Source organism: Hemibagrus wyckioides, linkage group LG17, assembly GCF_019097595.1.
Source record: "Hemibagrus wyckioides isolate EC202008001 linkage group LG17, SWU_Hwy_1.0, whole genome shotgun sequence".
NCBI lineage: Eukaryota > Metazoa > Chordata > Actinopteri > Siluriformes > Bagridae > Hemibagrus > Hemibagrus wyckioides.
In genome coordinates this window covers 15,868,563-15,884,964 of record NC_080726.1, presented here as the reverse complement: position 1 = coordinate 15,884,964, position 16,402 = coordinate 15,868,563, and the positions used below count along the sequence as shown (strand labels likewise).

At 39.6% G+C, this 16,402-nt stretch overlaps 1 protein-coding gene across 9 annotated transcripts in view; it reads left to right on the top strand.

Annotated features, from left to right (window-relative positions):
• Positions 1 to 16,402, top strand: part of mark4b (MAP/microtubule affinity-regulating kinase 4b) — a 34,107-nt gene continuing 17,705 nt past the window's right edge. For 4 of the 9 annotated variants that reach the window (XM_058413163.1, XM_058413170.1, XM_058413169.1 and 1 more), the window contains exons 1-3: positions 8,409 to 8,552; positions 9,859 to 10,056; positions 11,798 to 11,851. In XM_058413163.1, coding sequence (XP_058269146.1) covers positions 8,424 to 8,552; positions 9,859 to 10,056; positions 11,798 to 11,851 — 381 coding nt within the window. In that variant the 5' untranslated portion in view covers positions 8,409 to 8,423. Of the gene's footprint in view, positions 985 to 8,406; positions 8,553 to 9,858; positions 10,057 to 11,797; positions 11,852 to 16,402 lie in introns of those variants that run through there. The other 5 variants (XM_058413171.1, XM_058413172.1, XM_058413167.1 and 2 more) reach the window with 5 other exon arrangements.

Sequence of the window (16,402 nt, the reverse complement as noted above, 5' to 3'; positions counted from 1 at the left end):
CCCATTCTCCGTCCTGACGTCCTTCCTCGATGCTGGTCTAGAGTGTGTGTGAGTGAGTGTGTGTGAGTGAGTGTGTGTGTGAGTGTGTGTGTGACACGCCGCTTTTTTGAGAAGGAAGATTGTAAGAGCAGCTGCCTAATTTTTTGTACTTTGAAAGAGAGGGATGTTAGGAAGAATATCTCTCTCTTTCCCTCTCTCTCTCTCTCGTCGCCTTTGTTTGAAGTCTTTAGGCTTATGAGGGATTATAAAGGTGAAAGGTACCAGTTTGTGTTCCGGCTGCTTTCTGGATTTTTTTTTTTTAACTGATTCATTTATTTTCCTGGAAATGTACAGAGAGAGAGCCTCTTTGAAGGGCAGCCTGTTTACATCGGAGCGGATTACTTCAGCTAAAAGACACTCGCCTTTGAAATTTAGCCACAGAAATAGAAGCTAGATTTGGTTTGTTTTGCTCGATTTTGAAGCTTTAAAGAGGAACAGGGTGTACATCTCTTTCGACATGGGAAGCGGTGAGGTTTTATGAGAATGGAAACGCTGCTCGGGACATTTGATCATTTCTCTACAGAAAACGAGCCGCTCCAGTCAGACTGATGCAGACATCAGGGCCACACAAAGGGCAAAACTTTCGTCTGTCATATTTTTTATTTATTTATTTATTTGTATCCACCATTGTGTGGGGAGTTCATACGGTAAGCAGGTAAATATGTGGATTATTTGAAGAAGAAAAAAAGAAAGAAAATACGTGTTCTTATAGCAGAAGAGAGCCCTGCCCTGTCTGGCTGGAGCACACAGGGCTTTTGATTGATTTCGCCTCAAGAGAAGAGGAGTGGAGAGATGCAGAGGGCCAAATGACGGCGGATTTTCTTTGCCAAGCTCCATTTTATACGCAGAGGGAATAGATAAAAGTGTCGTTGTCGAAGTTGAAGGACCTCAGGGACCATGTCTTCTTCTCGGGCAACACTTCAGGCCGACAGGAATTCAGACCACGTAAGTCAAGAAGTCTTCTCCACCGGGCTGCATAGCGCGAATAGTTTCCGCTTGCTAAAGGGCAAGCGCTGCTTTAAAACAATTGATTGATTTGATGGTTTAACAGTAAATGTAGGCCGAAAGACTACATTAGGTCAGTCAGGCCAGTCCAGACAGTTGCAGGCCCAACACACTGCGGAAATGGTGTGTGTGTGTGTGTGTGTGTTAGCTGATGTGATTTGTGCAACGGTCAAAACGGCAACATGGCCATAACCAAGAGGTGTTAGCTGTGCTGTAGTTTCTATTCCAGCTTCCAGCTCCCTCATTAGGCAGCCTATCTCCTGGAAAAGGGTAATACTACCCAAGTGGAAAGTCTTGACATGAACAACAACCATGCCTACACGTTGGCTATCATAATGTTACAGAGATCTGCATGGATGCTAAGTCTTTCATATATACCACAGCATCTGTAGAGTTACCTTATTCTTCCTTGTTTTGCTTTTACACGTTAGCAAAATGTAGGTTTAGACCTAATCATCATAATGTGCAGGTATAACGGTGTTATATAGTATAGATTGATAGATAGATAGATAGATAGATAGAGAGAGAGAGAGAGAGAAGCGACATTTATTAAACTAATCACTTGGACTACGTTGCACACATTATTTTCCATAAATCCAAGGCTGAATTTGAAGTAATCAGGACATGTGGGGTCCAGAGACTTGAACCTCAGTTGACAGAAGTCGAACCCGGCCTGGTCTTCCACACTTGTATCCCATCGACCTAAAGGTTCAATGTGCTGTGTGATCCTGAGATGCTTTTCTGCTCACCACAGTTGTCCAGAGAGGTTTTCTTCGAAAGTTACTTTAGGTTTTCTATCAGCTTGATCATCATGTCAAACCATTGACCTCTCTCATCAACAGGGTGTTTCCAACGCAAAACCGCCACACGGTGAATGTTTTTTCTTTGGTGACTTTCCCTGGCTAAATTCTAGAGACTGTTGTGTCTGAAAATCCCAGGAGGTTTGTGGTTATAGAAATACACAAACCAGCCTGTCTGCCAGCAACAATCATGCCGGAGTTAAAATTACAGAGATGACGTTTTTTCCCCTGTTCTGATGGTTGCACACGATTGACTTAAATAACTGCATGACTATAGTTGAGGTGTTCCTTATAAATTTCTCACTGAATCTATATTTCTATCCTAATAGTTGTCTGTAGATTTAATTACAGCACATCGTGTACGTGACTGCGTACGAAAAACGTATTTGAACCACTTTCTTAATGTGTACTGAAGAAATAATATATAATAAGGCCTATAATATAATAATCTTGCAGTAAGTGTTATTTTAAATGCGCTGGAACTACAGGGATGAATCGATCCCTCTTTTTCCACTGTGTTTGAGCTTTAATTATCAACTGATACCCGATACGAGTCTGATGCTGACGTCCTCTAATTGAGCCTTCTCTATGCAACATAAGGGAGTTAAGTGAAAGCTTTAGGAAAGTGATGGCTGTTTGTTTTTGGTTTGAGAGTTGCATCATATTTGTCCATATCACATGCGTTTATTATTCTAGTACATCATATACACTCACGCTTTATTAGGAACACTTGTACACACAAACATTCAGCCAAATCGTGTGACCAAACTGCAGTAGATTAAATCATGCACATACAGGTAAAGACCCATTCACATCAAGCATAAGAACAGGGAAGAAGAAGAAATACGCCCTCCGGGACTTTGACTGTGCCATGGTTCTCGGTGACAGATGGGCTGGTTTGTGTATTTCAAAAAACTGCCGATCTCCTGGGATTTTCACACAGAGAGTCAGTCTCGAAGTTCACACAAAGTGGTGTGAAGAACAAAAAACATCCAGTGAGCAACAGCAGTTCAGTGCCTTGTTGATAAGAGAGGTCAAAAGGGGAATGGTCAAAGTGGTTCGAGCCTACAGAAAGCCTACAGTAACTCAGATAACCATTCTGTACAATTGTGGTGACAGAAAAGCATATCAGAATGCATATGTCAAACCTGGAGAAATTAGAAGACCACATCAGACTTCAGTAAGTAGCTGAAGCAGCGGGTACAAGTTTGTTGAAACTGGACAGTTACAGTTTAGAAAAAGTTGCAGGTTTTTCTCTTGTGATTGGTTGATCGGATAATTTCATGAATGAAAAACATGTTTACAGATGTAAAGTGGACGGTAAGCATACATCTATACATTCCTAGAAAGTTTGATGGTACAAATAATGGTCGCAAGGGCAAATTTTTAGTTGCCCAAACAATAGCTACAAGCCCGCCACACTCCTTTATGTCCTGTTGTTATTGCCATGCTTCTGCCTTTGAATTGCCTTAGAATTTTGATAAACTTATCTATATTTTATGTAACATAGCTGTAAACTTTGTGGTATTTGGTGCAACCAATCATTTAATCTTGTTACGAAGAGTACATTTGTACACATATCCTTAAATAAGCCTTTAGAAGATGTGAAGTCAGGCTCCTGATCCAGTTAAGTGCAGTACTGTGGAGTTCCACACAGCTATCTGTGTTCTTAAACGCACTTATTTATGTGTAACAACCACTTTACGATCGCTTTAGAAACATAAAAACCTCCTGCCTCATCCTCCACACCAATGACACGCTGCTGTATATTACTGAGTTCTCCACAAACTTGTAATTAAAATGAGTCAAGAGACAATATCACAATAAAATCCTGCTTGGGATTTCTGCTGCAAGTCGTCAGTAGCAGAAGTAGTTTGTTCATACTATACTTAGATGTACTTCAAACTTTAATGGGAAGCAATATATTCCCCAGAATGGATAAACACATAAAAACACCACCACATCTTGTTCCCAGCATTTTGCTTCTCCCCATGTAATAATAGCATGAGCTATCACATCAAATCTCCATGGAGATTGCAATGGAAGTGGCCAGATGCTGAGACAGAGGAAACGATGGCGCATTAGCAAACACACTAGGAAGTGCGTCTGTTCAGGGAAACCAGTCTGACATATTATGCAATGCTTTTGCCTGACCACAGATTAAAAACAGACACAGGTCATGTCAGCGAAGTGATGATCGTGTTATCTTTTGTGAGCAGTTCAAGAACGGTGTGAGACAGCATTCGAACCTACACACGGGTCTTGTGCTTATCTGTTGAAATAAACACAGGTTGCACTTGGTAACAACAGCAGCCATTTTATGACCTGTTACTTACTTTAAAACAAAAGTTTTTCCCCGTTTTGTCTCTCGACATGGCATGGGTATTCGTGCGAATGTACAAAACCATAGTCTTGTCTAATTTGTGCTTTGGCCATCCGGTGAGGGTATGAGTGTTACGGAGAAGTCAGTTAGCAGTTGTGAAACACCACTTCTCATTACTGTACATGTGGCTTTGTGGCAATAGGAAGTGTTTAAAGCATTCTGAGCCTTTTCTTTTTTTTTCCGTTTAAGATACATGTACTACATAATGACCACTGGAACAAACGAGTGCAGTCTCAACATGCTCTTATCCACACGATTTGAATTGTAAATATGTACGGCACAGGATGTACCGTCAGCCATTCCAGAAGAGCTCTACGGCTGGATATAAAATGTAATCATACTTCATTTTATTTAAAAAAAACCCCTCTTATTGTGTTTAATCTTCTATATGAACTTTTTGTAAATACTCCCAATAATTAGAGAGCAGTAGAACACGCAGGAAAGTTTATTGTGAATGATCAGTGGCGCCGTGACCGGTACTGAGTCAGAGTCTCGTGTAGTGTGTGTGTGTGTGTGTGTGTGTGTGTGTACAGTTAGAGGTTCTAAATGTCTACTGGGATTTATCCTGACCTAGATTTTCAACTTAACAGCAAACAGGGAATTTGAGCCTAAGGGTGTTAAGGCTGGACATGTTGCGTCCACTCAGGGTTCCTTGAGGGAAAAAGAAAAGAAAAGCCAGACAACCGGCCATTAACTGCATACCTCAGCTAATCTATCCCAGAGTTCAGACTGCGGAAAAACTATAGACACGTTTTTTGAAGCTAGCCGAAGGTGAGCGACCCCTGTTTTCTAAATAAAAGGTGCACATTTTGGGCTGTAGGTATATGAACTCTTGTTGAGGATGTTGTATTGAAATAATGAGCAGATCAACAACCAGTGAGTTTTAGCATCCTTTGCAGAGCCAAATAAAGACCTGAAAATATGTCCAAATTTCAATTACTGTGTAGCCGCCGTATAGCAAATAGTTGAGACGATTCTGAATAATAAAGTTTACATGTAAAAAAAAAAAAAAAAAAAAGTGTATTTTTTTTATACAGATATTTATTAAAATTTATTTACTGATTCAATAAACTCTAATGTACTGTAAAGTTTTAATTATTATTCTTAATTTCTCTTTTTAATTGTTTTCCTCATGGACCAAACAAATATTTGTGAATATTTATCATAAACATAATATAGTTTTATAGATTAATAATATTTATTTATTGATTTTGTTTGTTTGTTTTAAATAACCAAATTAAGTACATTACGTACTATAGTTATTTTCCGTAGTATGTTGTTTCCTCTTTAGACCACAGCGCTGTTGAATTCTCAATCTGATTGGTTGGAAAGTGTTGATTCATTTCCTATAACGGCAACTCAGAATATATTGCTGGCTTTATATTAATGCAGTCATTCTTGTACGTTAGAACTCGGCTAATTCGCAGGGATGTATACAGCGGACGCTCCACGGAAACAAGATGTTAATATGTTGAAGTTTTCTGGAGGTTTATTTCACATTACTGGAAACGCCGAGGAATAAAACACTCCAGGACATGCTGGTACAGGAACATAAACAATTGCATGTGGTAAAGCATCTGTTGCGTTTCTGTAAAAGCATGTACTGTGGTCAGTTTTATTCCTCAGGTCACCTGTTGTATTTCAGGCGTTTGTGCCGTGTAGAATTTAGAATTCTATAGAAGATAAATCATCAATAACGATACACTGATCTAACACGAGGCGTTTGCTGTATGCCAGCCCTGCATTCAGTTCATTTCCAAAATGTGTTATTAAAATAGTTTACTGCATTCAGTATCGATGTGCCGCAACAGCAACAAGCCCGATCAACCGGCTTCATTCAACACTGCACATGTTATACCTTGCTGTTTCCAGTACACAAAAGCAAACTATCATTATCAAACCACAAACCTGTAAGTCGATTAAACAGAAAGCAGACTGTAAACAGTGTGATTTACTGCTTCAGGGATTGCATCATGATTTTGTTTGCTGTGGCGATTGACCGGCGATGCTGGTGGTGTCCCTTTGTGTATTAGGACTCAGGGGGGATGGGTTCTCTGTGCACTGTACACTTACCAGATGGGTCTCAGCTGGGGCTTTTTGTTTGGTTCTGTGATCACATGCCAAGGTGAGGCTTCCCAAGCAATCTGAATGCTCTCTGTCGCAGGCTTTCAGGCGGTTTGTCTGTCAGAGCCATGGATTACATCGCAGGATGTTTTGCTATGTTGGTGACGGAAATTAACCAGATCTGTGCATCATTTAGAACAGGATATTTTAGACATATATCAGGTATCAGTAGCTTTGCAGTTTTAAGGTTTTTTATTTGTCAAATATATACATATATATTCATGAGATAATGTAGGGAAATGTTTTTCTTTAGTTTACAATTAGCAATGATGAACAGAATACTTAAAGTAGAAGATAATGCAATGTAATAAACATATAATAAAATATAGTAGAGAAATGTAATATGAATATAATATAACAGAGATTATATATTATTATATATAATAATAGATAACAGAGATTTCAGCACGTGCAAATCATATTAAAGGTCATTAAAGATGCCGGTCAGAGGTCAAAATCACAGCTCTCCCTTATCAACAGTAGTACTTTATTATTTATTATAGGATTACAAGTAGGACAATAAATAATGTCAGCTTGAATTGATCTTGTTCTTTCGGTGAAAAGTTCAGGAAGGAAGTTCTAATAAATAGACAAACTAAATCATTGTACTGAGGCAGTGTGTGGAATTTATTTTTTATAATGGATCCAAAAAAAATGCTTGAGAACCACAGATCTAAATAAACAGATTTATGAAACTAGAGAAACAATTTCATCCTGAGGCTTAAATTATTCACCCGAAAATGAAAAGTGACACTGAGTGCTTGCCGTAGTCACATGCAGAGGCGAGATGTAGAAAATCTAACTGCGGATGCCCGAGACAGATTAATTTGTCTGTATAGGTCGCACCCACACCCTTGTATTTCTGAAAGTGCTATATAGTGACATAACGTGCTGTAGCATCGCATGTTGTCAAGTCATCACTTTCAGAGAAATGACTCTGGAAGAATTTAAAAATGAGGAACTACACTGTACAAATGTTTTTAATGTAAGCCCAGTATGAAAAACAGGACATGAAACAGAGAGAGTAGAGGCAGAAAGGATGACTGAAGTGGTCGTGAAGCAGGATGTGTGGTTAGACCAGCAAACCCTGACCTGTCCTGACACCCTCATGGGTCCCCATGTCCTTCTCCAACACAGAGGTCTGTTGTCGTGAACATCAGGGCGTGGACTGAAGCAGCAGAGCACTACAGCCGAGCCTCATTTGTGGCGAGAAAAGATTGATGTGGTTTTGGAACGCAGTGATATCCAACTGAAAGATGTCCAAGAGACAGAAAGGGAATAAGGATAATATGAAGTTGTTAATATCAAATGTTAAAAACTTTAAAGGATTTATTGTGACCAAATATCTTAGAGTTAATTATTTAGAAATGGCGGCGAATAAAGAAACTTTATATGAGGGTTAACGTCACATCTGCTCCACCTAGTACGCCTTTTGTTTCCATACAATCAGCAGACATTTTTTCCATTTAAAGATGTGTATCCTCTTGTTCGTATTCGGATTTATACCACATGAAGCCGGTATAACAACAGAAAACTGGTTGTTGTTTTGTTTTTCTGGTTGTTCCTCCTTGCTTTGAAGAGAGGAGAATCCCCAGATCAATCTTTCTGAGTACAAAGAGGTTCGAGATGGAGAATTGAAATGCAGCGTCACCTTGGCATCCGCTTGTTATTAGCAAGGTGTGGCTTCGGGTGTGGAGATCCTTTCCCCTCCTCCCAATTTGCCTTTCTACGAATGGAGCTGTGGCTGCGGTTGATCTCGAACACCCCCCTCCACCTCGCCGTCCGTCACCCTACCCCCACACTCCTGAATAAATTGGTGTGGCAATCAAAGAGCCAAGCTTTGGGAGAATCGATGTGCTCTTCTTGAAGAGGAATATATAAGGGGGTGGGGTGGTGAGAAGAATACTCAAAAGATTGCAATGGAAAGATGAAAAAAATTAAACCACTGTGAGCTAAACTGTGTGGATGACGAGGTACAGCTTGAGTGTGAAACGTGTTTAAACGTGTGAAAGCATGTGCCCTTGTGAAGGCTTGGTCTTCCTGTGTAACAGATAAGTGCAAGACTAGAGGTGATGTTCAGCTCAGGAGACAGGAAGTCCCACAGAGCGAGGGATCAGACCTGGTGGGCGGCGGAAGAGTTTAATCCAATTTCACAATCATTTACTATTGAAGATGGCGTCAGATATTCATGGCTATGTGAGGTAACACAGAACTCTCAGTCACGTGTAGTTTGTCTCTTGTAGTGACCGGTACTGTCTTTTCTTGTGGGTATGCTCTCTATTTCTAGAAAATTGTGGAAGCTCACTAGTTAAACACAAATTCATTAATGTTAGCAGATAATAAGTTATTGAGAGAACATTTATGACCAGTATACGATGAGTCCACCATTATAAGTCGGTCTTATGTTTGTGTAATAAACTATACATGGGAACTAATAGCTAGTGAGAGAAGAACTGAAGAAATGTCCAGGCTTATGACCGGTCTGAGGAACCATTCGAGGCAGTTGTTCATTTGCTCATTTCGCCATACTGCGTCATACCCCATTTGCATAGACCTGAGAAAATGCAGTTTGTCTTTTTTTCACTTCCCGCTGTCGCCGAAATCACGGCTCTGTGCTGCACGTGTACATGTGTATGAAATTGAATTGCTACCTGTCACTTTGTCTTCTAGCTATTGTGAACCTAGGATAAAAGGTTTTTATTGCAGGTATTTGTGAACCATAAGTCATTTCAAAAGAAGCCTTGGAATGTATTTCACTATTAAAGCAAGATCCACTGCTACCCAGCATTTCCTGTTTTATTTATAACAAAGGCAAAGACTTGATATTTACAGCCGTTTTCAAAGTTACGGGCAGCCTTTAATCAAATGAGGGGACATTTGTGTGCAATAAACTTTGCACATAGAGAAATTATGCCACTAAATCGATGCTTCAAAATTAACGCAAATTGTCATACTTGAGATAAATCCGTTGTAGTCTCATACTCTTTGTATTTGTAAACAAAAACAATGTCCTCCTGAGAAGTGTGTTAGCTATAGTGTATTAAGATGTGTCTGTGTGTTAAAACTTACAATATGACGAATTCCATGGGTTCATTATTTTATATATTAATTCTTTTGTACCTTTTCAATGTGGTGTCACATTAATAACGTATTCATTGTATGTTCACATGGGAGATTCACCATAGTGGAAGGAATTCTGCGGTGTCACTTAGCATCAAAGTGCAAAGACAGTTTAATGGCGTAACACATTCCAGAGTAGATTAGATCTTAAACATGCACCAAGATGCGCCACAGGACCTCACACCTATCAGCAACTTGGCATAGAGAAGTCATTTTACACGCTTTTGAAAATGTTTAATGTTGTCATGTCTTACCAGACAAAGTATAGATCGTAATCCAATCACAGGGAGTATTCCAGCACCTCGCCCGACTCAATATCAATATAGCCGGCTGGCTAGTTTCCACAGAAACATATTTCTGATTGTGTTGTTTTTGCTTCTTCTGTAGCATGTTTCACTCTCGGCCAGCCGCTCGGACAAGGGCTCAGCCTGGTCGAATCGCTCGCTGGGAGCTCGCTGCCGTAACTCCATCGCCTCCCTATCGGACGAGCATCCTCACATCGGCAACTACCGGCTGCTCAAAACCATTGGCAAGGGCAACTTTGCGAAAGTGAAGCTGGCACGTCACATCCTGACTGGCAGAGAGGTACAGTGTTTGTGTGTCTTCGGTTTTACATACTATAGATCTATAACACGGGTGTCCACATTCTGTCTTGATGGGACTCTGTTTTACACATCTGACTCACAACTTATCTACAATTTCTGAAAAAAAAAAACTGAAAAGGGAAATTTCTTAACACTCACCCCTTGGCCAAAATGTATTAGTCAAGATTAGTGACAAATTTGTCAGAGTGAAGTTCAGCAACAGTGGAACCAAATTTTTGATGAATGAGCCTGTCTCTTATTCCTGCCAATATACACAAAGCCCTGCCTTCATACTTTACAGAGTATATAGCAGAGTTCAGTTAGTTAGCACTCACCATTTGTCCTGGCATCGCTTTCAAGCAATAAAACTGTTTTGTTTATTAAAGGCATTGCCTTACTTACTAATTTAAATGATAAAAGTACTTAATGATTATTGTACTGCATTAGAGAAGATAACATACCTCATAAGTAGATAAATAACCAGACAGTATTATGCTAACATTGCCTGACAGGAGCTCCAAATACTCAGCAGGTAATGTTTATAGCATGTGACGATTTATAACCATTTCCTTACATTTTCCAAAAGTCAAACTCCCACGCTGGCCATGTGCTAGCTGGATGATGATGTTAACATTTTAGACTGAGCTTTTGCCCACTTAGCCATTCAGCTGCTTGCAAGCCAAGTTATAACAACATGATATTCAATGATTTGCTGCTAAAGGAATGATCAAGGATGTCTTCGTTCGCTGTACCTGGGATGACTGATTAGATTTTTTTTTATGCAGTTGTGTAGCACTACATGCAAAGGTGGTTCATAAAAACACCACTATTTACCTGATCTGTTATGTAACACAGGACCATTCAAACAATTGAAAGCCCAAGAGTAGCATCGTTAATTCTGCATCCAGCTTCATCATCTTCGCTACACATATATATTTAATTCTAAGCACATGGACAGTAGCAGGTCAGCAAGCTGTGTATTCAACATCCCATTCCTGATGTAGTTCCCTTTTAGCTCTTATAATATCCTCCACTCTTCTGCGAAAGCTTTTCCCTAGATGTTGCATGACTGTTTGTGTTTATTCAGCCTCTGGAGCATTAGGAAGTCATGTGCTGGTGTTGGGTGAGGAGATCTGAGGTGAAGTCAGTGTATCAGTTCATCCCAAAGATGTTCAGTGGGGTTGAGTCAGAGTCAGGGCTCTGTGCTGGACACTCTGCAGACCATGGATGTTGCTTTGTGCACAGGGGCATCATCATGCAGGAACAAGGTTTTAGTTGCAGTGAAGGAAGAGTGTAATTCTGCAGTTTACAAAGACATCTTATACAATAACATGCTTCCAACTTTGTGTTTGGAGAAGACCCAGCTGTGGTATCATGACTGTCAATACCTAAATGATACTTTGGTCACAAATAAATAAATAAACAGCCAAACAAATCAATAAATGCTCCGCACACATATTGATCACTCTCACTGAAACTATAACAATGAAATAATTCAATCATTTTAACAACATGCCTTTAAATAATGCTGTGTAGCAGGTCTCCAGGACTGGATAAGGACATCCTGGAAATATCTTTTTAAGTGTGTTTTTGCTTTCTGTCATCACGGCAGTATGTGGTGTGTTTAGTTACTGTAGCTTTTAGAACAGTGTGAAACGTGAACTTTTTATTTGCAAGTCAGATGTCATTTAGAGTTTTGTGCTCTTCACGTCACATATGACCTTTATATTTGTTATTTTCAGGTTGCAATAAAGATAATTGACAAAACCCAGCTCAATCCAACAAGCCTACAAAAAGTAAGTATCAAAACCTACCTTCATAATCCATTTTCTTATATTAGTTTATTCTAGTTCAGCATTCAGTTAAATGTGACAAGGTCTGGAAATTGTCTAATATGATGCAAACAGTACGAATAAACTACATGACTCTTTTGGGAAAGAACTATACTGCAAGGTCCATGTTAAAGGCTGTATGTTCTGTTCATACGTTCATAAACACACCGCCTGTAAAAACATGGACTTTGACCACGAGTGTTGTGACTGGATGCTGTTTTGCTATGGTGTGTTTGCACGCTGTTTTTGAAGCAATGTTCAGTGATGTAATGCTGATTTATCAAAAACAGTCCAAGCTCAGCATAGTTTGCATCGTTAATCTCAACCATTTGCAAGAAATCCGGACAAATCCAGTCTAATCTTGTGGTCTGTTTTATTGGGGGGGGGGAAAGTGAATCGATGGCTAAATGTCAGTATGGATAAGGTGAGCTGTATAATTAAAATAAGCTAATGTGTTTTCTGGAGGATTGCTAATTATCTTTATATAAGTTTCCGAAGAAAATCCAACAGAGATTTGCATAATAGGCATGCAGACGAGGGTGATGTGTTTCAGTAGAAGACACAGAACATATGGCATATAAAGGCGCTTTAAGATATTCTTGTCTAACGTCTCGGCATAATGACTGCATTTCTGTGGTGCTAAATATGACTAGGTGCTGTAGCCTTTCTCATGTTTATTAGCTTTATTAGCCTCTTAATCTTACATGTAACTATAAATTGCTCGTCTCGTAATATTACTGAGCAACAAGTAAATCAGAATTGCCAATCAAATGTAAATAGTTCAAAACGTGAGGAAGCCAAGTGTAGACCTGCCACCAGCTCCTGGACTTTACCGGGGTTGTGTGGAAACCTGTTCCCATGTCTTAAATACACAAATGCATGTCAATCAGTTTATTAGATTTCGATTGCTTGTATGTAAACTTAAAGGCGTGTGTGTTTGGTGCCTTGTGGAGCTGGGGTGATGGCGTGTGAGCTCTGCAGAGAGTTCAGTGTGCTGCAGTAATGCTGGTTCACTGCCTCGTCTGAACTGCATCGCTTGGTCAGAGTGCACCACATCACACCCTTTTCTGGCAGCTAGTCAGTACTCTCACTTCCTCTTCACTGTTTCAGACCACTCATCTTCCTCTTTATTTATATTGCTCTAGCTGCTTGCACCTAAAAGATATATCCACCCTTTCATATCAGTGTTAATGATCAAAATATCCTCATCACTTGTACCGCTTGGAACTGTACTGCTTGATGTTTTTGGTTCTTTCGTTGACAAGTTACTCTGTTTTTTACTTTGGTGGTTTCTTACATTACCCACAAGGCCGTTGGACCGCATGCTGACGTTGGCACTAGTAGAAATTAATTTAACTAAAGACAGTGATGCAGCGGTGGTCTAGTACTTTCACCTGTCTGTCAACTTTTATGCTAGCATCAACGTCATGCTTGACATTTTGTAGCTCACAAACAAGCCAAGCCATAATTCACTGACTCATATAGCTGCATTGCATTTGTGTTTGCTGTCTCCACTACATCTACACTGGATTTCTTATTAATGAGTCAGTTAACAGTGCAGGAAAATGGTGGCTAAGAATAAAGCCTGACTCTGTTATCACTTATATATTAGATTGTTTGCATTTTTTTGCTTAATCAGGCACCATAGTAACTACATTAGCAATGTCTACTCTACACACAAAAATACACCGTATAATGTTCTGTCCTTCCACTGCCATGGATTAACCCATGCTGTGTCTTGATTTTATAGCAGTACAGTGTTTGTGAAGCATTTGAAGTACCCTATATTCTCTTTATCACAAATAATTTTGTTTTCTATTTCTGAAAATCATTGGAAGCACATTATTTCATCTGGTTACTCTCAAAGAGATCTCACCATTGTAAACATTTGAAACAGTTGAATTCAACCTAAATAGAAAATAAGGGCTAAAGCCTGCTTCTCTCTGTCCTTTTTCCACTGGTTCTTTCCATCCATCTATTTCCATCGATCCATCAATCGGTTATTTGCTCTCTTTTCCACTCACTCACTCGCACATAGACATGCAATCCAGTCCCTGCCACAGGGAGAGTGCTGCTTCTGTAAAGGTATTGAATGACTAAAGAGAGGGTAGTGTGTTCATTCATCTTTACAGAGCTGCTGTGTTATGCCCACTGTGAAAGCATACCGTCTCTTGTGAATACCAGAATACCAGCTCTGAAGCAGGTACAGTGGATAATTCGTGTTACTCTCATGAACATTCAGTCCCCAGCCCCACCGCTACACAGGCTATTTAACCAATCACTTTTTTTAATGAGCCACGATTGACGACCAGTTTTACACACTAATGCGTAATACATAAATTAAGTAAAGTTCCTTAGCAGGCCTTTTGCTTTGAGGATTTATACATGCTGTTCCTGACCCACATGGCCACTGCATTAGATAATGCTCCTCACTGTCAAAGTGTATCGATTAAGGCTAAACCCCATTCAACTGATCTGGCAATAGAATACTGTGTAATCTGAGTGGTGCCCCGACCACAGGGCTGGATGTAAGCCATGAGACTCATTCTCTACTAGGCCTTTCATCCAATTTAGGTATAAGACCCAATCAGCTGACCACAGTCTTTTCCCCTGTAGTCAGATTTCTCATGGGTCTAAGGTTGTGACATACTAGACAGGGTAGAGAATGATGCTGCTTTAATAAAACTAGGGGGAGGAGCTTTAGGAGGCCATTAGGGTGAAGGGCGATAGGGGGTTGGGTATCCCCATTCAAGTTCCTGCAGCCAGGAGCTACATTCCAGACAGGCAAACAATGGGTGCATCCAAACCTAGAGGGGGTAGGGACCTCCAAGGGGCCGTGACATAGGAACAAGATCTTAAGTAAGCAAGCTGCTATGGGAGACACCAAGTGTAATATGAACAATATAAAGATTGCATCAAAATCTTTTTAGACTGGACTTGCTTATGGTTGAGGTGCTGTTAATTTAATGCTCTTATTTCTGATTATAGCATGTTAAAATGTGGGAGAAGCTGGAGGACATGTTCACTGGAGCAAATTGTATTCATTTTTCTTTTTTAATAATCATTTTGATTATTAACAGATTACTGAAATACAGAGCCGGACACAGATGTACTACAATATCAAGGCACTGTATTTGTGAGTCATGTCACATAGATTCTCCCTGGAAAAATACTAGGATGCGCTACAGTAAGCTTTCACATACCACATATTTCTCGTGTGCCTTCCTAAAGGACACGACAGCAGAGAATATTTTATGACTGAAATCTAGCCATTTAAATATGAAGCGCATCAGGCAAATAAATACATGCCAATTTATTGAAATTATTAGTTTTGTTAATTGTATTATTTTTAAGGTTTGTGTGCTGATAAATTTTATATCCATACAAAATGAAAATTATACAAAAAATATAACATCTCAAGCACTGTGGCATAGACCTATAAATATTATTATATAACTATCTAATTACATGATCTGAGGTGGTTGTTTGCAGTTTAGTTGTCACAATCATATATTTCCCTTCCAGTTTTAATAGGAATACCTGTATCCCTGCTCTTTCATATATTTGCAACCATCCAATCATGTGGCAGCAGCACAATACATAAAATAATGCAAAAAGCATTAGTGTTCACATCAGACATATAGAAAAGGGGAAAATGTGCTGTCAGCAGGTTTGACCACGGCATGGTTGTTGTTGCCTGGCATTCTGGTTTGAAAACTGTTGCCTGAAATTGACAGGAAGTCAACAGTAACTCAAATAACCACTTTTTTGAGCAGAAAAGTAGCTTAGAAGACACAACAAAATACAGCAAAGCTTGAAGCAGATACGCTATAACAGCAGAATTTCACATTAGCTTCTACTCCTGTCAGCCATGAACATGAATCTGAGGCTGCAGTGGACACTGCAGATAGTTGAAGACTGGAAAAACGTGTTCAAGTGCCCAATTTCACTGATGTTTGATATGAAAATGAACTGAAGTTGACCTACATATGTAGGAGTTTGCGCATTGTGCTGCGGCCACATGTTTGGGCGATTCGTTCATTACATGTTCTTAATAAAATGGGACCATTTCTCAATTAGTTTCTGGATGTAATTAAAAAAACTTGATGGATTATTAGTCTTTTATCTGTAAATTGTTTATTAGTACATTTTGGATTTTAGTAGCTGTGTCATGGAGTCCAAATAATGTTTATGGAAATATTAATAATAATGTTGATTGTAACTACTCAGCTGTCTCACAGTAAAAGTATTTGCACAAAATTGTCTAGAATGTCTTTGTGTGCTGTGGCATTGCCCAAACCTGTTCCAGCATGACAATGCCCCTGTGCACAAAGCCAGCTCCATAAAGACATGGTTAGGTTTGATGTGGAAGAACTCGAGTGTCCTGTACAGAGCCCTGACTCTGACTCAACCCCACTGAACACCTTTAGGATGAACTGGAACCACAACTGAAGCCCAGACCTCCTCAAACAACATCAGTGCCTGACCTCACTAATTTTCTTGTAGCTAAATTAT